General features: G+C 42.1%; 1 protein-coding gene and 1 pseudogene across 1 annotated transcript; both read left to right on the top strand.

Annotated features, from left to right (window-relative positions):
• Nucleotides 1-59: 59 nt before the first annotated feature.
• OR7D17 (olfactory receptor family 7 subfamily D member 17) lies at nt 60-21811 on the top strand. Its single transcript, XM_070275038.1, has 2 exons — nt 60-150; nt 19993-21811. Exon 2 carries the CDS (start codon nt 20007-20009, stop codon nt 20943-20945), a length of 939 nt encoding a protein of 312 aa, XP_070131139.1. The 5' UTR covers nt 60-150; nt 19993-20006; the 3' UTR covers nt 20946-21811.
• On the top strand, nt 7378-16761 carry OR2Z14CP (olfactory receptor family 2 subfamily Z member 14C, pseudogene; annotated as a pseudogene).
• Nucleotides 21812-23780: the final 1969 nt, after the last annotated feature.

Genomic DNA, 23780 nt, shown 5'->3' with positions numbered 1-23780 from the left:
AGGGATAGAGGTGGGGCCCCTCCCTGTCCACAAAGCCCCCAGGATACTCATCTATTTTTGATTTTCCCCAAAGCGCCTAATTTTGAGAAGGAGGAGGATGGAATCTTCCTGAGCAGAGACCTCTGACCCAGCTGCCTGGTCCAGAGCCCAGTAAGACCCAGGAGCCCTTGTCTTGAAGTTATTTACAGCGTGGTATGGGAGAGCTGGCCACAGGCCTCCTTAGAATGTTAAAATATTAATCCTTAGAATATTCATCAGAAGGTCATCAGTTAGTGCAGCTTTAGAAATGTACTAAATAACAGCATCTTATCCATCATTTTCAAACTTGGTTTTCGATTCTACTTTTTAATTCTAGAAAGGCTGAAATATACATGAGGAAGTGAAGTCACCCATAATCTCACCTCTTAAAATTTACATAAAGCAAAGAAGAAAGGACTCTGCCTCTGACCTTCCGATGCCCCCGCTCAGAGGAGACCTGACTGACGCTTTGGTGCACAGCCTTTGTGTTTTCAAATGCTTTTGCCTAAAGAACAAGAATAAGCATTTTGGCTGGAAGGGTTTCTGCCTCATGTTTATAAAAAGAGGCATAGTGATGATGTAATCAGAATTTTTTTCTTTATCCTTTAGAGGGTTTGTTGAAATAGCACTTTTTAAAAAAAATTAAAGGGAAGTTTAATTATGGTCAAATAAACATAACATAAAATTTACCATCTTGGCCATTTTTAAGTGTACGGTCCAGTGGCCTTGGTATGTTCACGTTGCTGTGCACCCAATCTCTGAAAAGTTTCGTCTCGCAAAACTGAAAGTCCAGACCTATTAAACAACGACTCCTCCCAGCCCTGGCACTCAGCACCCTACTTTCTGTCTCTATGAATTTGACTCCTCTGGGAGTCACGTAAGTGGAATCACACAGTATTTGTCTTTTAGTGACTGGCTTATTTCACTGAGCATGATGTCCTCCAGGTTCATCAGAATTCCCTTCCTTTTTAGGGCTGATTAATATTCCACTATAAGTTTATACCACATTTTGTCTATCCATTCATCCATCAATGGAAACTAGTGTTGTTTCCACCTCCTGGCTATTGTGAATAATGCTGCTGTGAACATGGGTGTAAAAATCTCTCTTTGGGACCCTGCTCTCAGTTCTCTCGGCTATATAACCAAAGGTGGGATTGCTGGATCATATGGTAGTTCTATTTCTACTTTTGGGGGGAGCATCATAGTGCTTTCCATAGTGGCAACATCATTTTACATTCCCACTAGTCATGTAGAGGGTTTCACTTACTCCACATCTTCATCAACCCTTGTTATTTTCTGGTTTTTGAAAAAGTTATAGCTGCCCTATGAGTGTGAGGTTGCGATAGAGCTTTGAGCCTCAGCATGTTAAAAGGACATGTTTAGCTCAGCTGGGCTATTCCATCAAGGACTGAAGAGACTGTGTTCAGGGCCTGGCATCTGGTGCCGATAGTGATACAGCTGTGTGTGGATGGGGAGGTTCTCCCATCAGTCCACCTTATTGAACACATCTGCAGGGTGGATCCTTGACCCTATGAAGGAATAATTTGATGAATTTAGATTAAGATAATAATAAGCTCTCTTTTTCCCTTTAAAGAATCCTCATTCCAAGTGAAAGGGGTGCTAGATGACAGTTTGGAATGGGTCATTTTTATGACTTAGAAATGGGACTGTGTCCATTTTTTCCAATGGGGAAATAGAGGCTCAGAGAGGTGAAGTGCCTTATCCAAAGTCACACAGCTGGAATGGGGCAGGAGCAGGATTTGAACCCAGATCTCTGAGTACTTCAGTTATTGACTGTGTTCGGGAAACTGTGAGGTCTAAGATCCATCCCAAACAGTGGAAGTGGAGGCTGGGACTCTCTGAGCCTCACTTCCCTCTTGGGTATAAAGGGGATATTGTGTCTCGCACATGAGAGATGCTAGATTCTGGGATACCACAGAGAACAGTGCAGAGACCATCATGATTAGAGGCAGAAATGCAAGGATGTCGTTAAGACCACAGAACTGGAGCCAGGTGCTGTGGCTTAAACCCCAGGTCCTCCACTTAATAGCCAAGACAAACTACCAGTCCCTCTGTGACTCAGTTTCCCTGTTAGCAAATTGTAAGTAATAATAGTACTGACTCCAAAGGGTAGCTATGAGGATGGATGAGTTATTTGTGAAGCTTTTTAAGTCTGTATATGGCACATAGTAAGTGCTGTGTGGGGGTTTGTTACATAAATTACAGGTTGTGCCATCTGTGGGGGTATGTGTGTGTGCAAATGATAACTGGAAACATCCAAGCAACAGCTTTGAAATGGAATTAGGGATTTAAATAGGCATTTCTATTGAAAGGGCAATTCTTATGCACACATCAACCAGACTTCAGAGATGTGCAGTGAACTCATCCAAAGCCCACGTGGGCCAGCATCTCTTTCCACCGGCATCTGAGGTAGCTGGGAGATGAGATGTACAGGCTCCTGCCAGCAGGGGGCACCCAGGACCACCAGCTTCTTTCCTTTCCTTCAGCGAAATCCTTTGTTCTCTTGGTCAGGAATCCTCAACCTTTGTTGCAAAGTAGAATCACCAGGGGAACTTAAAAAAATCCCCCATGTCCTGGCTGCACACCAGACCAATTGAATCAGACTCCCTGAGGATGGAGACTAAGCATCGATGACTTTTAAAAGCTCGAAGGCAAACTTAACATGCAGCAAGTGGAGATGTACTGAACTGGGTCTTCAAAATTCTTAAATTCTTAATCCCCTCTGATCATCAGAAAGATGCAGAGTGAGTCTGGGGTTGTGAGGCACTTGTCTCCGACCAGCAGGTTCTCGTGCTTAAAGCGTATGAGAATCTGCAGGAGAACTTGTTAAAACACAGAGTCCTCGTCCCACCCAGATCTTCTGATTCAGCAGGTCCAGGTGGGGCCTGAGAATCTGCATTTCCAACAAGCTTTTAGGTGAGGCTGATACTGATGCGTCTCCACTTTGAGAAGCTTTCTGGCCTTGCAGATCTGTGGGAGATGAAAGGAAAACTCACAATCAAGCTGGAACTACAGGGTTGAATCATTTTATTTCTAAATTACTATTTTTTAATTTCAAAAGAGTTCAGGCTTACAATAATTACACACACACAAACAAACACGCAGCATCAAAAGTTCAGAATAAATTACAACAGCCAAGATATGAAAGCAACCTAAGTGTCTGTCAATGGATGAATGGATAAAGAAGATGTGATATACACAGACACACAGACACACAGACACACAGAAACACACACACACACACACACACACACACACACACACACACACACACAGAATGGAATATTACTCAGCCATGAAAAAGGAGATCCTGCCATTTGCAAGAACATGGATGAAACTTGAGGGCATTATGCCAGGTGAAATAAGTCAGACAAGGACAAGTACTGTATGATATCACTTATATGTTGAATCTAAAAAAGGCAAACTTGTAGACACAGGGAGTAGAATGGTGGTTTCTAGGGGCTGGGGGTGGGAGAAATGGGAAGATGTTGGGTGAAGGGTCAACAAACTTCCAGTTAGAAGATCAGTAAGTTCTGAGGATCTCAGGCACAGTGTGGTGACTATAGTTAATACTGTATTGTGTAATTGAAAGTTGCTAAGAGAGTAAATCTTAAATGTTCTCACCACAAAAAAGAAATGTGTGACGTGAAGGAGGTGTTAGCTGACACCACGGTGGTAATCATTTTGCAACATAAAAGGGTATCGAATCAACATGTTGTACACCTTAAATTTACATAATACGTTATGTCAATTATATCTCAATAAAGCTGCAAAAATACAAAATAAAAAGACATGATTAATACAGCATTTCTACTTGTTCTCCAGTGTTTAAGGCAAGAATGCTCAAGTAATCATGGTCGATTTTCTCTTTTTTTCTCTTTTTTTGTGAGCAAGATTGGCCCTGAGCTAACATCTGTGCCAGTCTTCCTGCATTTTTTATGTGGGAAGCCACAACAGTGAGGTTTGAAGAGTGGTGCTAGGTCCGCACCCAGGATCTGAACCTGTGAAACCAGGGCCGCCTAAGTTTACTGCGTGAAATTAACCAATATGCCACCGGGCCAGCCCCTCAATTTTCTTAGTTTACTGCAGTAGTTGTGTTCTATAAAGTCACCATGAGCACCGAACTATTGCTTCTAGGGGAAACACTGGCTTAGGTTCCTGCAAGCCTCTAGTTACAATGTTTTTGTGAACCGATCAATAAGTAACTTTGTGTTATGTATGTTTCTGTTTAAGAACACCTCATTTAATATATATTACTGATCCATTAACAGTGAACTCAGAGCCACCAGTGCTACAACTCATGCCTGAAGGAAACATCTTACACACACATTTTCTCCCTAAGTCACATCACAGCCTCCTTGAGCTTAAGAGCATTAGAAAGCAATTCAGCACTTTGCCTGGGGGCCAAGTTAAACAGGGAAATAACGGACAGCACAAAAAAAAGTGTGGATGTTAGCACAGGTGCCAATCTTTAAAAAAAACAAAAACAAAAAGAATGGATGGAGCTGCTCATTTCAGCAGAGCTAGAATGAGGTACCGTGCCCAAGAAAAACTCGGATGTCCCCATGTAAAAACACCCCAAATGCAGCATCACGATCCTCTCTGGGAAGGGATCCACAGAGGATTTCTCACGTGTCCATCATGTATTTGTGGCTTATGTTGTATGGTGGATACACACAGGCACTTGAGATTCTGTGTGTGTGAGTGTGTGTGTGTGTGTGTGTACAATCAATCCTCACTTACAGAGTCCATATTTGAGAATTCACCCCCTTGAAAAAATTTATTTGCAATCTCAACATCAATACTGGTGGGACTTTCTAGGTCATTCGCAGGCATGCACAAAGCAACAAGAAAATCTTAGTTACCTGCACGCTCCTTCCCAGCTGATGTCAAACAAGGCAATACTCTGCCTTCTCGTTTCAGCTGATACCATAAACGTCTCATCTTCATGGTCTATTTAGTGCGATGTGTGGTGTGTCCCCTCCTCTTGGGAACTGTGAGAAACAAACTGTCTTTTCAATGGCAATCATCTCCTGACCTGTTGGCCTCACCATCCCTGAATAATAACAAACCTACATTTTAAAAAAGACTCGTCTCATTCTCCTCACTCTGAACTCTCTGTGCTTTTCAATGGCCCAGCTCTTTTCAGTCATCCATGAAAATGCCCCCTCCTCCATTCCTGCAGTCAGTTAAGAACTGACCATAATTGTTTTGTCATGCTCTCCCAGTGCATAAGACAGGCTGTATTGCACCCAGTAGGAAAATACATGGCACCCTCTTGCCATAATCCCTCCCCCACCACAGCACCACACCATCAAGAGTAAGACCCCAGCTTCTGGCTTCTCCCTGAGGAAGGAAGGAGAGCACTGGACCCCACATCCAATATTCTAGCATTTTGAGGGGCTGCCTGACTGAATTGTTTCTGTTTTGCCCGAGTCTGAGCACTGATGGGAAGGTGGTCCAGGTGGTTTGAGCAGAGCTCTTCTGGTAATTCAGTCTGCCTTGGCATTGCCTGTGATGCCCTGAAGTGGGCATCCCTGTTGAGGGTAATCTGGCTTTCTGGTCTCTGCCCTTTCCCCTGGCTCTGGTCATGGGCACACAATAAGCTCATGGGCCCTAGAATCATCTGTCTCTAGACCATTGCATATCCTGAGCCTCAGAGGCCACTCAAGAATGGAATTTAGAGGAAGAAATATCTCAACCCAGGGAAACTGCCTCCCAGGGGTTCTACCACAATCACTGTCTCATTATTTAACTCAGAAGAAGTCTCCTGGACCGTGGAATTGTTTTTGTTTTTGAGCTTGGTGTCCATTTGCAGTAAGGGATTCCCTCATCTCCTCTTCCTCATTAGGTCCAAACAAAAAGACGTGGATTCTGTCACGGTTAATTATCTATATCAGTACTTCCCATCCTTCCTCTGGTTGAAAGATGAGTAAATTTTATACCACAGTCCTCCAGGGACAATCCAAATATCAAGGGCTCTAGGCTCCCATTACCACCAATTTTTTCTCCAGCAGAAGGGGAGATGCAGAGGGGTTTCTGATGTAACAGCTCTCCTTGGAGCCTCCATTCCCACATGATGACATCTATCTCTGCATAGAGAGAGGCGACATTGGTTAAGCCCAGGATGCTGGAATCCAGGGAGGTTTTATCTGAGACTGCCTTGGAATAAGGGGGTTTGACACGCTCGTGAGGTGGTGAGAAAGGCCCCTCATTCCAAACACAGACCCTGGCAAGTAGGGGCAAGAACTTGGAACCCAGCCTTGTGGGGATCTTGGGGGTCCAGGGGTGACTTAGAGACTAGGCATTAGTGTCAGGATGAACACTAGGAACTGCTGACGTTGTTTTCCACAAGCACATTGGGTTGAGTCCTTAGAGGTATTTAGATAGAAGGATGGATTCTTGTCTACCTCCTTGATATTTGCCAACCTGAAGGCAGATGTCTTGTTAGACTGAATGCTTATTCTTTCCCTCTGTCTTCATCACTATGAACCCAAGAAGGCCAGGCCTCTAGACAGCAGGAAGTCATCTATGTTGATACTCAATCCATAGTGAAGTTCAGTCCATGCTGACCTTCCATAAAAGCAGTTGAAGCAGCCAGGCACGGGTACCTGACCTTGGTCATGGGGCTGGTACCAGAACAACTTGTGTGGCATGGGTTGGGAGCACCTCCAGCTCACCCTCCGAGGACTGGCCATCCACAACAGTGATCCCCCGGAAGAGTTCTCCTTTCTGACCTCCTGGGAAGAAGAGCTGAGCATTAACTCCAAGAAAGAAGCATCATCCAGAATTGAGAGTGCTTAGGATTTGGAATCAGACAGATGAGGGTTCAAATCCTTGCCCTCTTAGTAGCTGTGTGACTTTATGTAAGTCACCTTCTCTCAGCCCATTTGTCAATAACATTAGCTCCAACTAAAATATTGTTTGCCTCACAGAATTTATTCATTCAACAGCTATTTATTGAAAGAGCTCTGCAGTGGATCCTTGAGCTGTGCTAACTGGTTGCGAGGATTAAATAAAGAATATAAACGACAGTATCCTGCGAACTGTCATTTGATTATTAAGGTGAACAGGAGTCCAGCTCATGCCTTGCCATTGTGGAGAGATGTGAGAGTTTTCTTGGAAACAAGAAGGTAAATAATGCTGATGTCTTTCCCCTGGCCATTCAGTGTCAGTGAAGGGATCCCCAGGGCCAAATTTTGGTATGATTGATGAAAATGGGGAGAGGAAGAGGTAAAACCACTTTGGAAACTTGCTGAAGGGGCTCCTCTTCGACCCAAATGAGAAGTATTGATTTAGGAGTCACAGTGAGATGATCAGCCTAGACTCGAGTACGTCATGGCTAACTCTGCCCAGTTCTGCCTGTCTGACTGGGAGGGCAGGTGATGGGGAGGTTGGATGGGTAGAAACATCTTTTTCAAAAGAGGTCTTGTCGGGGGGAAGAGTTTGTCAAAACCTCAAGACACAAGACACAAGCCACCGAGGAACTGCTGGTTAGAGATTCCAAAAACACCAGGGTTTGCATTTTTAAAAGATGCATCAATATCAGTGGGACCACCTGGACACCTTGGAAGGGAAAGTGAATTTGAGGGCACACAAGACTGAGTGTGTGTGTATATGTAACAAATACTGGAATATCTATTGCAATGTTTTGGGGGAGTGTGTAGGATAGGAAGAGAAAAACGGGGACTTTGGATTCAGATCCTTATTTTGTTCAAATCTTAGCTCTATTCCTTCCTTGCTGGGTGATGGTGGGCAAGTCGCCATGCTTCTGTGACCCTCTATTTTGTCATCCAAAAAATGCATGTAAATAATAATGCCTACAGGCACTGTTTTTTTTAATGGGATTAAATATACACAAAATTTACCATTTTAACCATTTCTACTATTCATGGCATTAAGTATATTCACATTGTTGTGCAACCATTGTCACCATCCATCTCAAGGACTTAAGGATTAAAGCATCATGCATGTAAAACACTTTGCCAGATGACTACTACACAGTCAGCACTTAATTGATGTCAGCTCCTTTCAGGGTGAGGATATGTGAGTGGGCAGAGCAAGACCAAGTTCATCTGGACACTTAAATACACCTGGACAAGAGTCTGCAATAAAAGCTATTTTACCAGCTGGGATACTTGGTGATTGGGGGGATTGATTAGCTACTAGTTGGCAAAACATTGCAAGGATTGGTTTTTGTGGTTTTTTTTTTTTCTATATGGAGACACGGAAATAGTGAGCTATTCATAGGATTTATGCTGGGTCTGAGCTTAAAGCAATTTTGGAGTAAATGTCTGGAAGCAGAATTGTGGACCAAAGTCTATGCAGGTTACAGTTCTCCTGTCTCTAAGCCAGAGGTTCTCGATCAGGAGTGATTCTGCCTCCTGGGGACGTTTGGCCATGTGTGGAGCTATTTTCGTTTTTTTTGACTAGGGGTGGGGGAAGTGCTGCTGGTATCTAGTAGGTTGAGGCCAGGGATGCTGTTAAACTTCATTCAATGCACAGGAAAGCTGCCCACAACGAAGAATTATCTGTCCCCAAATAATGCCAAGGTGGGAGAACCCTGTTGTAAGTCAATGGATTTGGGGATGAATGGATTTTTAAAGACTTGGCTAAGGGATCTCAGAAGCCAGCGAAGGTGCAGGTAGGTTTTTACCCAAGAAGGACAAGGGCATCGCAGAGCAGCACTAATGAGGATGAGCTGGACAGGGTCACGCTTGACCATGGAAGGGGTCATAATGTTGAATAATTGTAACAACAGGAGTCAACCTTGGTGAGAATGTCCTATGTGCCTGGCAATGTGCTAAGCACAGAGCATCTGAACAGCAATCTTCAATGGTTTTTCCCTCTAGAGAATTAGTAATATCTACAATTTATTGAGCACTTGCCAAGTGGCAGGCCCTAAGCTCTTAACATTTATCCTTTGATTTAATCTTCACAACAATGCCTGTGACCCAGATTACTGCCATCCATTTTCTGGATGAAGTCACCAATATTGAGTAGCTACCCAAGGTCATGCTGCCACAAAGTAGTTAAGCTGGGATGCAAGCTCCTGTGTACACTCTCATAACCACCAACCCATATAGCTCATATGCTTACTTCTTCCTAGAACAATTTTCCCTCCTCTAGCTGCCTACCTGATCTTCAAAATTCCACTCCAATGCCTCCTCCTCTGTGAAGCCTTCCCTGACTCGAACTCAGGCAGAGTTTCATCCCCTGGGTACCCAAAACATCATGCATGTGTCTCTCTTATGTTTCTGATCAGAATATCCTGAAATGATGTGAACAATGCTGGTTTTCCCTTTCAAACTCTAAATTCTGTAATCACAGACCTCAGTTATCTTACTCCCTTATGCCATTGACTGACTTTGGAAAATGCCACCAATGGGTTGGATTTCACTGTTAGAAAGTTTTTGTCAGGGTGAACCACACAGCCAGCCTCACTAACATCCACCTCCAAGTAGGAGGAAGAAGTTGGTTCTTCCACATCCCTCTCAGTACTGAGGGCACCTGTCACCTGTCCCAAGCATTCCTGACCCTGTCCTGTGGTGTCCCCAGCAATTTCCTACATGATGTCCTACTCACTTCCTTCCTGGTACTTCCCTATGTCACATAGATCTTGTCTCTTTATGTCCTTGTTTGTCACTGGTATCGTGATGGAGACTGTGGGGTCCAGGGAAGCGAGGACCTTGCCTGGGTGATTCACCCAGGAATGTCTTATGCCCAGCCCAGCATGTGACTGATTTTGTTGAATGGATGGCTGAATGGTTGGTTGGGCGCTTGGATGTGATAGGAAAATCAGGATGGCGAATAGTTAAAGACAGCTTTAAAGACCATCTGAATGAAGATGGCAGCCTTAGGACAAAGAGTTCCAGTGAGACCCTCAAAAGAATCCACGTGCCCTTATATGGCCAGTATTGCTGCTTCCCTAACTACCCATAGTTGGGAATGGACATCCTTTCTGTCCTGCATTGTTCATTGTTGGAGTTGTGGGTGGTGCGTGGTATTCCAGGGCAATCTGCCTTTGCCAGGGGGCTTGGAGGTTGCCAAGGGAATTGAGTATTCTGGATTTAAGTGTGCAGCTCCTTCTGGTCTGTGGTCATCTTTCTTGTCCACCTCATTCACTCAGGCAATATTTATTAGAGACTCTAGACCTAGTGTCTTACCCTAGTCCTTGAAATTAAGTCAGACTACCCACAGGTCACTACTCTCCCATCCAATGCCACAAAGTCACCAATAATAGCTGAGCTCATTAACAACTGTCCCCCCACCTAATCCCAGTCCATTTGACCCCCACCTTGCTGTCACCCAAGTGCTTCTATGGCTCACACTCCTTAGATTCACAGTTAGAATTCAGATTGGCCCCAGTGCTGGCTCAGCATAGATTTCTTTTTGCTCCAGATACTCATCTTTGCATTTGGAATCAGCCACTCCTCTCTGTTCTCTTGCTTAGTTTTCTTGTTTCAGCTCCATCATTACCTATTTCGCCTCCCAATCTTTTTGGAATCTCACCTCTGCTTTAGCCCCGGGACCATCAGGAAGAGGGGTATTGAAACATTCTACTGGGTCTATGCTACTTTCTTTGACTTGGACTTTGAAATTTAGACTGCCAGAGTCAGTGTGTAGCTCTTGCCTGAGGTGTGGCCCAGTATCTTATTAAGAGATGCAAGTTTCTGCTCTCCCATCCCATGCCCATGACAGGCATCACTAATCTATTGTTGCTCTTCTCCTATTGATTCTGGCTATGACCTCATAACTCTTCTCAAGACAGCACACTAGGCAGCCAGTACCTATCGACGGCCATTGCCTGGTGGGATTTGCCAGCCCCACTCAGGATTCTTGATGTAGGTCTCCTGTTCTTCCTGCAGCAAAGGTACATCATGTAAAACAGAGGGGATGGAAATCAATCAGTGGCCTCTGACTTCATTCTGGTGGGCCTCTGTAGTCATTCAGGGTCACCTCAGCTTCGGTTCTCCCTGGTGGCTGCCATGTTTATCATGGGCCTTCTAGCCAGCACCGTTCTGCTATTCCTGATCCACATGGACTCCTGGCTCCACACACCCATGTACTTTCTGCTCAGTCAGCCCTCTCTGTTAGATGTTGGCTTCCCTCTGGTCACCACTGCCAAGATGGCGTCAGACTTCCTGCGGGGAGAAGGTTCCACCTCCCTCAGGGATTGTGCAGCTCAAATATTCTTCCTGACGTTGATGAGTGTGGCTGAGGGCATCTTGTTTGCCCTAATGTCCTATAACCATTGTGTTGCTCTGCTCTACACCCTGCAGTATCCTTTGCTCATGAGGCACCAGGTGTGCTTGCTCATGGTGGGCTCCTCCTGGCTGGCGGGTATGCTCAATGCCTCCATCCAGACCTCCATTACTCTGCACTTCCCCTACTGTGCCTCCTGCATCGTGGACCACTTCTTCTGTGAGGTGCCAGCACTGCTGAAGCTCTCCTGCGCAGACACCTCTGCCTATGAGTTGGCGCTGTCCACCTCGGGGGTGCTGATCCTTGTGCTTCCCCTTCCCCTCATTGCCACCTCCTATGGTGACATGTTGGGGGCTGTTCTACGTGTACACTCAGAGAAGGCCCCCAAAGAGGACTTCACCACCTTCTCCTCATGCATCACCGTAGTGGGCCTCTTTTATGGAGCAGCCATGTTCACGTACATGGTACCAGGTGGACTGTGGGTGGAGCAAATTTGCGAAGGACAGGGGACATCAGAAGTTCATGTTTTGAAATGTCAAAATGGAAATGTTTTAAATGGATATTTATCTATGTCATATGATTCCACTCATATGAAGTGCCAAGAGTAGTCAAATTCATAGAGAGAGAAAGTAGAATAATGGGTGTCAGGAGTTAGGGTAGGAGAATGGGAAGTTAGTATTTAATGGGGATAGACTTTCAGCTTTGGAAAATGAAAAATTGGTTGAAACAGATGGTGGCAATGATTGCCCATCAATGTGAATGTGCTTAAGGCCAAGTGTACAGAACTGTATACTTAAAAATGGTTGAAATGGTACATTTTATGTTATATAAATTTAACCACAATAAAAAAGATGAAGTGGCGCAAAAAAAAAAAAAAAAGGAAAAAGATTGTGAAATCTTTCATATGATATTTTCACTATCATTATAAAATAATTAGCTGTGGCTAGGATTGGTTAGATAAAAATTTTAACATTAGTCCTCAACAGTCTTCACGAAGATTTCTAACCCACGACAATATTGACATTTTGGTCTATATAATTATTTGTTGTGAGGGGCTGGCTGTCTTGTGAATAGCAAGATTTTTAACAGATCCCTGTGATCTACCCACTAGATGGCAGCACTGAGTTGTGATAACCAGAAAAGTCTCCAGACATTGTCAGCTGTCCTGTAGGGGACAAAATCAGCCTGACTGAGAACCACTGGAGTAGAACAACTCCGTGGGTGCCAGAGTTGATGGTGGTAGTGTTCACAGTATGGGAATAACAGGAAGGGCAATATGTTAGGGAGAATAAAACATCAGTGGAATCTTGGAAAGGTTGAGGGGAGGGGCGAACAGAACATCCCATTGGTCCTATTACCTCAGAGGTCAAATGTATTGGTCTGGTGATCATCAGTCTCCACGGGTGGCAGCATAAATCAAGTAATTGTACAGAAAGAGGGAGAAGTTACTGTTGAGAGAGTCAGGAGCTAGAAACATGAGCTAACGCTTGGCTGAATCCTACCCAGGATCCTTCAGTTCTCAGTTATAGGGACCCACTGGGTATATGCTCTCACTGGACACAATGCATCCATCCCAACATTAGCCACCATTGTAATCAAGTAATTATATAAATAATTATTTGATCAATGACTGCTTCTTACAAAGCTCCATCTGAGCTTTGAATCCCATCGATTCCTAATTTCTGGGGGAAATTATCCTATCCCTTATCCTTTCTTTATCCTGTATTTTCCAATGTCTGTGTGCAATGTTATACTTTCCAATGTCATGGGAATGTTCCACACTCTCATGTCTTTCAATTAAAATGAAACTCACATATAGAGCCATACTCCCCTTTGGTTATTGCTCCAAACTTTTGGAGAATTTAGTCTACTTGTTACTTCCGTTTCCACTCTGCTCACTGTTCCTTCAACCAATTCATCTGGAGTCTTTCTACATCCATCACATTTGCACTACCTGTGGTCTGCAGTAACCTCATGTGATATTTCTTAAAAATTTTCAGGAATATTTACATTCTTCAAAATGCTTGATTTTTCAGTAGCAACATCATTAACGGTTGTGTTCTTCTTCTGGAAATAGGGACCTTTCTCATGTATTTCATTTTCGTGATAATGGGATTCTGTGGGTCATGTCTATTGGGCTCCTTGTAACATTAACACATCCCTCAGGGAGAAACTCCTAACTTTGAAATTAAGTCTCTTGAAAAGGAGGCCAGAATTGGAGTAGTGTCTTAAGGAACACTGGGAGACTTCTTTGAAGGAAGATGAAGGATCTTTTTTAATCTCCAGAAGAATGGTCTTGTTGACTGCAAAGTTTTGAATGTACCAGATAACAAGGAATAATTGGAATAAAGGAATTCATCTCTCTCCACAGCTATCTTCAGGGAAAGGGAAGTGGCATAAAGTTTTCTTCCTATCACTCTCTTTCCACACCAAGGGAGCTAAATTGTTTAAAGAGTGAATGAAAACAGAACAATTTATTTAATGAGGAAGTCTGAGAATTCATCTCCCAAGGCTCTGAAAACTTTAAACAAGTTTCCACTGTCCCCGAGGCAAACCATCTTGGGTCTCCTAGAGATATGGGTTGTAAATTCCCTGCCTGGAACATCTCCCTGTACTTTATGGGCAAAAGTCAGCATAGCAGAAAGAACTAGGGCAACCAGGATTTCCATGGTGACATCTGAAAGAGCTAGTGTATCCTAGTAAAGCCTGGGGGTGGCGTGCAGGAGGGAAGATATAAACAGTGGAGGAAATCTCTTATTAGATCAGAGTACAAGGGACACAAACAAGTGTGCCTCAAAATGTCTCCAGATTGGAAGCATTAACATCACTTAGCAGCTTGACAGGCATGCAAATTCTTGTTCTTTATCCCAGATCTACCAAACTCCAGGGACAGGCCCAGCCATTTGTGTTTAGTAATTCATCCATTGGATCTCATGTATGGCTAAAATCTGAAAACAACTGCCCTAGAAGATTTGTTGAAAGGGATGATGAAGGACCCACGTGGGCCCACGTGTTCAGAGATCTGAGGGCTCTCCACCTCCAAAATCTTATCTACGAATAATCATAGATTTGTCTTTTACTTTACAATGCTTATGTCCCTTTCTTTTTTCATCTTATGCATTCATTTAAATTATTAAATTTATGGTTTGTAGCAGCAATCTTTTCCTGTTCATTAATTGTCATTTCTGAATGTGTCCAAGTTCCAAAGAACATTATTTCCCATTGAAAAGTACCCATTATTTATCATTTGAAAGATACATCCTTATTTTCCATTTTTGAGAACCTGTCTCCACACACACACGTACCCCACCATTTGCAGCAATGGCTGTTAAAATTATCAAGTACATTTTGACTTCTTTTAAAAATCCAGCTTTTGTACTGATATATTGATGCAATACATGAATGTAAATAGATTTCCTAATGTGGAAGCATATGTAAATTCCTGAGATGAGCAGTATTAACCCATGGTGTATTGTTATTTAACATACTGATCAAGACAGCCTTAAAAACAAGCAAACAAACTAGCAAAAAACAAACTTACAGGTACAGAGAACAGATTGGTGGTCACAAAGGGGGAAGAGAATGGGTGAAGGTGGGCAAAAGATACAAATTCCTATTATAAAATAAGTCACGAAATGTACAGAATAGCGACTAGAGTTAACAATACTGTATTGTTTATTTGAAATTTGCGAAGAGAGTAGATTTTAAAAGTTCACATCACTGGGGCCAGCCCTGTGGCCAAGTGGTTGAGTTCATGGGCTCTGCTGCGGCAGCCCAGGATTTCGCTGATTTGGATCCTGGGCGCGGACATGGCACCACTTGTCAGGCCACGTTGAGGCGGCGTCCCATGTGCCACAACTGGAAGCACCCACAACTAGAATATACAGCTACGTATTGGGGAGATTTGGAGAGAAAAAGCAGAAGAAAAAAGGAAGACTGGCAACGGATGTTAGCTCAGGTGCCAATCTTTAAAAAATAAAAATAAAAACGTTCTCATCACAAGAAAAAAACTTGCGACTACATGTGGTGATGGATGTTAAATAGACTGACTGTGGTGTAATTTCCCAACATATACAAATATTGCACCATTATGTCGTACAACAGAAAATAACATAATGTTACATATCAATTATGTTTCAATTAAAAAAAGTTGACGCAAATGTCCCTAGGGATGGACACTAGTGAATGCTCTGCTGTATCGCCCAGGTCCCACCTCAGGATTACGGGTTTATTCTTCCAGGTGTGGGGGGTATAGCCTTCTGACAGTCCTCAGCCCTCAGCCCACTTTGAGAATTGCCCTCAGCTAAAGGAAGCAGCTTCACTAAAGCTCAACACCACTCAGATCTCTTGCTGTGGGAGCATAAACGAACCAACAGTCGTCTGCATCCTCCACTGTGTTTGCACTGAGGTTGCTCCTGGGCTGTTCCAAGTCACTGACTGAGCACAGCATGGAATCAGCGCATGCCCATTGCTGTGATCACACAATCACATTGATGACCACGGTCAATTACACTACCAGGATGGTGACTCCTCTTTTTGTCAAGAAGGACCTGAAGTTCCAGGCAGCAGCACAGCTTGAAGTTTAATGGGACTTTTGCCATGTTTCAGAAAGTGTTACCCCTTTAGAAGTCAAATTTCTAAACATGCAGAGGCCAGATTTGTGGAGGCCTGAAGCAAAAACTTCCCAAGTAGCTCATGGAGTGATGGCAGACGGGGCTGCTTCTACTTCCAACCCTTGGTTTATGGCTTAACAGATTCTCTAAATTGGAGATACAGCACATTATGATTGTCTTTGATTTAGAGTACGTCCTGCATACTGTGGATTAAGTACGCAGCACATCCTGCGTATTCAAACGCCTGCACAAAATATGATCATTCTCTTTGAAATTAAATGTCTTCCCATATTTTCCATTATAAAAATTTCTGGACTCTATCCAGAGAGAGAGTTACTCCCTTTAGCCTACGTTTTAACCATGTCCTCCCCTTCTGTAATAAACTTCATATGTGATTTTTATTTTCACCTAAGTTGTCTCAATACTCACTCTTCAACCCACTTTACCTGGATTATTTCTGCCCCTGCCCTTCTAATTAGAGATAACAAATGGAGCCCTCTCTAATATTGATGAAGACCTCCATATCACCAGCAAATGTCAGGGGATATTTTCCATCCTTATTTGGTTAGTCCTTCCAACAAAACCAAAACTATTTGCCACACTACTTTTCTTTAGAAAGATCTTGTGGCCTCCATGGCATTGCGGACACCAAGTGATTCACAAAATCTCCAAAGATTCTTCAAGGGAACTTCACAGAAAGTTGGTTCCAGGGTTTGATTCTTGTAGAAATTGTACTTTCCTTAGGGGACTATTTGTAGCTTTAAGTGAAATCAAAGAAAGAAGAGTTTCTCCTTGAATTAAAAAAATTAATTTCCCACTTTTACTGCTTGCAGACACCATGTTGGCTGAAAATTGCCCACTCTCTTATCTTTGTACCCCTAGAGAGCTGAATTATCAGGAATGACGTAAGTCAATAGAAGAATTTCTGTAATGAGGAGCTCTGAGAATTCAACCCTGGAGACACCGGAAACTTTAAACATGTTTCTGTTGCCGCTTGCCAATAATTCTCTGATCCCAGCCAAATGCAACCCAACTGGGCTTCCCAGGGGCAGACCTCAGAGAACTGAAAGCTTCAGTGATACCCATCAGAGAGGGTCAGTGTATCCAGTGAGAGCTGGAGGAGTAAGAAAACAAGAGGAGAGAAAGTGAGCACTGGGGTTTACATCAAGAATAACGAGACTGTGACAGTCTCATATTTATTTAGTCTGTAATGGCGAAGTCTCTGTACTTTGAAGGCGCTTTAGTTTCTATCGAATGCAGTCTTTTCCAGTGCATTTTCTGTTTCCTTCTCTCTCTTTTTGGAATCTAGGGGCCTTCTGTGATAAAAGGTATTTTCTGGAGAGTCTCCACCTCTTGTCTATTCTTTCCCATAATTGTAGGCTCCTGTTGGATTTCCTGTGCCCAAAAATCTATTCGCTAACTACTCACTGGAGATCTATTATGCACGAGGTTGTCTACTTTATTCTTAATGTGACTAGATTTTTCTATTTAATAACAATTTTTGCATCATGTTTGCCTTACCGATAGCACTTAAGAGTCCTGTGTTGATTGTTGTTGTTTAATTTTAGTGTTCACAATATTGTCTACAATAATTATTTCTGATGTTTGGTACTCAGCCCGATTTCCTTTTCTCATCTTACAGATCTCCTTTAAATGTTCTGGAGAATATCTAGTGACTGAAATTGGAGTAGACTGCCTTGATCTGTTCACGAATTTAATACAAAGATGTTAGTGTTTAATGTAAAATACCCTGTTTGCTGTAGCTTTAAAACTATCATTCTTTCTTGGGTTTAGAAATTGTCCTTGGTTTCCTTATTTAGCAAAAGCTCTGTCCTGGCTGCTAATGAGAGTAATGACCGTTACATTTTCTCAAATGCATTTTCTCCTGTCATTATGGTTATGGTTTCTCTTCATTGGCCTATTTCTTTGATGAATTATGTTAGCAAACCCCCTAGTATTAAACCACATTCCCACCTCTAGGAGTTGTTACTTATTCATGACATATTATTCTCTAAAAATAGGTATGAGTAAATTGTATTTAACTTTTCATTGAATTTTATATCTATATTCAGGCTTATGTGAGCCCAAAGAGGTCTTTTTTGAGTGAGAATTCTTTATTACCCATTTAACATTTGCATGTTTTGAGCACCTACTATGTGCCAGGCACCATGTAAGTACCTGGAAAGACAATGGTAAGGAAAGAAAATCACCTTCTCTGATCACAAACATAAAATTACCAACATGAGAGGCACACCAAGGAATTGCACAGGATGCTGAACATGTGAGCCTCATCCACTCTGTCCTCCTGACCCTCACTCTCTGTTCTCCTTCTCACTGGACTCTCAAGCTCCTTCATTCTCAAGCTCTCTGACCCACAGGGCAACCATGAATTCTGTTCTCTCACCCCAAAATACTTGTGCTTTCCTTCTTTCCCCTGGTTAACAATTACCCATCCTTCCTTTCACAGTTCAAATATTCATATTTCAGAAAATCCTTTTCCACCCACCTCCCCAAACTAAATGAGTCCTGGATGATTTTTCTCTCTTGATTTAATTAGGATTCTCTAGGCATTAATAACATGGACCTTTTTCTATCATGGAGAATGTAGACATTTATAATCACATCTTAAATTTTTCTTTGAAATTTTAGGATGATTTGATTTATAGAAGCTTTGAATTTTTTTTCTGCTTTTTCTCCCCAAATCCGCCCCCCATGTAGTTGAATATTATAGTTGTGGGTCCTTCCAGTTGTGGCACGTGGGATGCCACCTCAACATGGCCTCATGAGTGGTGCCATGTCTGGGCCCAGGATCCAAACCGGCAAAACCCTGGGCCGCCATAGCGGAGCGCGCGAACTTAACCACTCGGTCAGCGGGCCAGCCCCCAAGCTTTGAATATTTTTCAATCAAATCTGTCAATCATCTATTTTTGCAATTAACTCTACTGGTTTTGAACACAATATATCTCCACTTCTGAGGATGTATATATGAGCACAGACACTTTGTGTTTTATTATGATGGTTTTGTGATTTTGTTCCCTCTTCTTATCTTTGTAGTCCACACACTTCTCTCTCCTCTTGGAAGAATCTAACTGGCAGGCAGTTTCTGAAACAGAGATCCATAGGGATCTTCATTAATTAGAAGTGCTGCATGTCAGTGAAAAGAGGTAACAGATCTGCTGTGTGTATAACAATCAGAATTCTATCTTTCATGAATGCCACAGTTTAAGAGGAATTTTGATAATGATACCACAGAGGACTCAGTTATTGTGATGTTAAGAACAGAAGCTCACATTTATCAAGTGTCCAGTGTATGGCACAGAGATCACAAGAAAAATTACACACATCTTCTCATTTAATTCACTCATCAGTCTTACAATGTAGGGAATGTTTGCTACTCCCATTGTAGAAGTGAGGTATCTTCAGCTAGGAAATCTTAAATAACTTTGTCAAGGTCACATCAACAGTAGGTTGGTACAGCAAAATTCGATTCTAGGAAGTCTTATTTCAGATACCATTTTCTAAATCACATTTCTATCCTGTACTTTAGGAGTGTTACATATCAAATAGAGTTATTGTAAAAGGAACGTATTAATAATGATAATAGTTATCATTTATTGAGATCATACTGTGCATAAAGGCATTTCTAAACCTCCAAAAGAAGGTAATAACAGTAACCACGTTTTTAGAAATAAAATAAATAAGGCACTTGAGTGTTAACTAGGACATGGATAGGAAGCATCCAGTCAGAATTAAAGTTTTCTGAGTTGGGAATCCACATCTTAATAAGTATCAGAGCTATTTCAATGAAGAAAGCATGGAGGTTATCAAAGAACATATATTAAAGGTCTTGAACTATTTAAGGGTCATATCATAGAAGAAATCGGTTTTATGTTGATAGCCTCAAATGGTATTAGAACCAGTGAGTAGGAGATAAAAAGAAATTACTGGTAAATTTTAAAAAGGCTAAATAATTACATTTAAAAAGGAAATGGGCTGCCACTTTGAGTGAATCACTGTTCTTGGAAAGACTTAACAGAGGGTGAAGTTTGTCCGCCTAAAGGTTGAATCACGAGGTGCTGATTAACTGAGCTGCCAGTCGGCTGTCACTGAACATTGCTTTCTCTTCCTTCTCCAGCAGACACCAGCTACATGGAAGAAGGAAACGACACAGAAATATCAGAGTTCCTCCTCCTGGGCCTCTCAGAGGATCCTGAACTGCAACCCCTTCTGTTTGCGTTGTTGCTGTCCATGTACCTGGTCACCTTGCTCGGGAACCTTCTTATCATCTTGACCATCATTTCTGACTCCCACCTCCACACTCCCATGTATTACTTCCTCTCCAACCTCTCCTTTGTCGACATCTGCTTCGCTTCCACCACTGTCCCGAAGATGCTGGTGAACATTCAGGCACAGAGAAAAGACATCTCCTACATAGGATGCCTCACACAGGTGTATTTTTTTATGATTTTTGCTTTACTGGATGGATTCCTCCTGACTGTAATGGCGTATGACAGATTTGTGGCCATCTGCCACCCCTTGCACTACATGGTCATCATGAACCCACGCCTCTGTGGCCTCCTGGTTCTGATGTGCTGGTTCATCATTTTCTGGGTCTCCCTGTTTCATATTCTACTGTTAAGGCGGCTGACCTTCTGTATAGGTACTAAAATTCCACACTTCTTCTGTGAACTGGCTCAGGTTCTCAAAGTAGCCTGCTCTGACACCCTCATTAATAACAGCAGCATGTATGTGGCTAGTGCCCTGCTGGGCGTGTTTCCCCTCATTGGAATCCTCTTCTCTTACTCTCAAATTGTCTCCTCTATAATGAGAATTTCCTCTGCAGGGGGAAAATATAGAGCATTTTCCACCTGTGGTTCTCACCTCTCTGCAGTCTGCTTGTACTATGGGACAAGCCTGGGCATCTACTTCAGTTCTGCTCTGACCCATTCTTCCCACAGAAGCTCGATCACCTCAGTGATGTACACCGTGGTCACCCCCATGCTGAACCCCTTCATCTACAGCCTGAGGAACAAGGATGTGAAGAGGGCCCTGAGAAGGGTCCTCAGTCGAGCAGCCCCTTGTCTGTGATGGGTCCCTGGCCTCAGAACTAAGTGGACATTGTGGGCTCCAAAAGCAAATATTATGGATTTAATCTCCTGGTTCGTTCTGCCCCCAAAAGAACATGCTTCATTTTTTCTATTCCCAAGGAATCTATGACTTTGCTTTGATTCATTTTTGTATTAGTTTCTCCCTAACAAACTCCTCAGTCAATCTTTTTTGACTTTTCTTCCCTATTTGTGCCCATGAAGCTCTATCTTTGGTCAGCTTTCTTACAACCATTCCTGAGATTTCCAACATTAGATCTGAAGCACTTATATTAAGTAATTGCATCATTTCCCCCCAAAATTATCTTCTCAAATGTTGATATCTTCACTTGAATTTGGTTATGTGTTCATTTTGCCCTGGAAGAAATGGAAGGAAAATCATACAATAGTCATGACTAAAGCGCTTGCCATGTCAAGACACTTCTTGTTGCTTTACATATGTACTCTTATGTTATCCTGACAACATTTCTTTGAGATGATTTTTCTCATTTACCTCACTTTTCAGAGAAAGAGATTGAAATAGGGATGGACTCTCTAATCTGGAAATCTGCCACTGAACCTACACTCCTAACTTTGCTATCATACTTTCCATGAAAACAGTGATGTGATTTTCAACTTCAAGAGTAGGAATCTAGATTTGAAAGCTAATTTCTCTAGGTGAATCATAGTAATATATTGTGTAGGATAACCCTGAGAAATTGCTTCTCTATTTGCCTGCCTTCCTCCTTCTTTCCCTTCTTCCTATTATTTCCTGTGTTATAAGACCTTTATTTCCTATTATTGCAGTTTTAGAATACATCTAAAGATCCAAAAACTCATAATACTGAGTATAATAAAGTTATTCTCTCATATGGTTTGTTTTGGGGGGAGGATATTCTCTGGAAGTGCCATCAGGAATGGTAGTTACACACTTGTGGGATGCATTCAGGGCTTAGTTCACTTTTTGAGAAGAGCATTGATAGAATCAAGTCTGCAGTGAAGGGTGGGGTATTAGAAGCTGTCAGCATTTCTCCCATGTTCCCTGGGATCCTTTCACCATCTCATTGCACGATTGCATGACTGTCAATTGTCCACAACAGGTGGAATCTACTTTTCCCAATGCATAAAGGCAGAACCAACAGGGAATTATGCCCCACCAGAAACAGTTTTTGGTGGAGAGGTGTGGCATATGTCAACTCCTTAACCCTGTAGCTGGGATAATTTTGAAGTTTGGATTTTGTTTCAGTTTCCCTACAGGGTGAAAACTCTGCTCACTTGTTGTGGAAGCTGACTGAAGGCAAGCTTTATTGGATATATTTTCCTCCCTACATCACTTCCCCTCTCTCTAACCCATGTTCCATGTTTTCTATTCATTCCACTGAAGTGCTTGCACATGAATCCTTGGCTCAGTGTCTGCTTCTGAGAGGGAAAAACACCATTGATACAGACAGTGAAGGATATCAAAACAATATCTTGAATAGAATTTTGGACTTTTGGGGCCAAAAAAAAAAAAAAAGAAACCAAGAATTGTGTATCTAGTAAGATCTTAATATTCCTGAAAAATCATAATTTGTTAGAGAGGAAAAACATATTTGGTGTGGCTTCAATTTATTTTGATTTCATTACGTTTAATCCAGTGTGTATTTTTTGTCTGCTGTATACAAGTTGAAGAGGGGATGAAAGAGGTAAACATCATCGCAACACAGAGTGGTGAACATAACAACACTGGGTTCAATAGAGTTTGTTGAAAACAAAGGTAAAAGTGTTCAATCGGTGGCTGGCCCCGTGGCCGAGTGGTTAAGTCCGTGCGCTCCGCTGCAGGTGGCCCAGTGTTTCGTTGGTTCGAATCCTGGGCGCAGACATGGCACTGCTCATCAAACCACGCTGAGGCAGCATCCCACATGCCACAACTAGAAGGACCCACAACAAAGGCTACACAACTATGTACTGGGGGGCTTTGGGGAGAAAAAGGAAAAAAATAAAATCTTTAAAAAAAAATTAAAATACCATGGAAACATTAAAAAAAAAAAAAGTGTTCAATCGCCTTGTGTTATTCCGGAAAACACTTTAAACAATTGATTTTACAGATTTATTGATGTATAATTTATGTACCATGAAATTCACCCATTGAAAAGGTAAATTGAATAATTTTAATAAATTTGTGGTTATGCAATCTACACCATAATTCAGCTTTAGAACATTTGTATCGTCCCAAAAAGTCCCCTTGTGCCCATTTGCAGTTAATTCCCACTCCCACCTCCATCCTAGGCAACCACTTCTCTCCTTTCGTTCTCTAAAAATTTGGCTTTTCTAGATATTTTATATAAATAGAATCATACAATATGTGATTTTTGTATCTGGCTTCTTTCATTTAGCACAATTATTTTAAGAATAATCTCTGTGAGTCACGTGTCAGTGTTTTGTTCCTTAAAATTGCAGAATAGTATTGAAATGTACGGATGTACCACAGTTTGTTTATCCATTTATCACTTGACAGCTATTTGGATATTTCCAGTTTGGGTTCTTATGAACATTTTCATCATGTCTCCGTGTTGACAAGTGTTTTTATTTCTCTTGGGTAGATAAGGTGGAGTGTAATTACTGGGCAATATTGTAAATTTATGTTTATTGTTTAAGAAAAATGCCAAAATGTTTTTCAAAGTGGCTTCGCCATTTTACATTTTCATCAGCACTGGAGGAAGCTCCCAGTTTTTCCACATCTTTGACAACACTTGGGATTCAGGGAAAACATCTAATGGAAGAATTTACTGGAGCATTGAGTAACAAATAATCAATAGAAATTTAACTGGAAAATGGGTTTGGGTTGGAAGGAGAGAGG

Source organism: Equus caballus, chromosome 7, assembly GCF_041296265.1.
Source record: "Equus caballus isolate H_3958 breed thoroughbred chromosome 7, TB-T2T, whole genome shotgun sequence".
NCBI classification, from domain to species: domain Eukaryota; kingdom Metazoa; phylum Chordata; class Mammalia; order Perissodactyla; family Equidae; genus Equus; species Equus caballus.
The sequence above is the reverse complement of the archived record's forward strand: the minus strand, read 5'-3'. Positions and strand labels throughout refer to the sequence as shown.

What these genes read in the sequence shown, in the direction of transcription:
- OR7D17 (XM_070275038.1), top strand. Translation starts at nt 20,007, where the DNA reads ATGGAAGAAGGAAACGACACAGAAATATCAGAGTTCCTCCTCCTGGGC.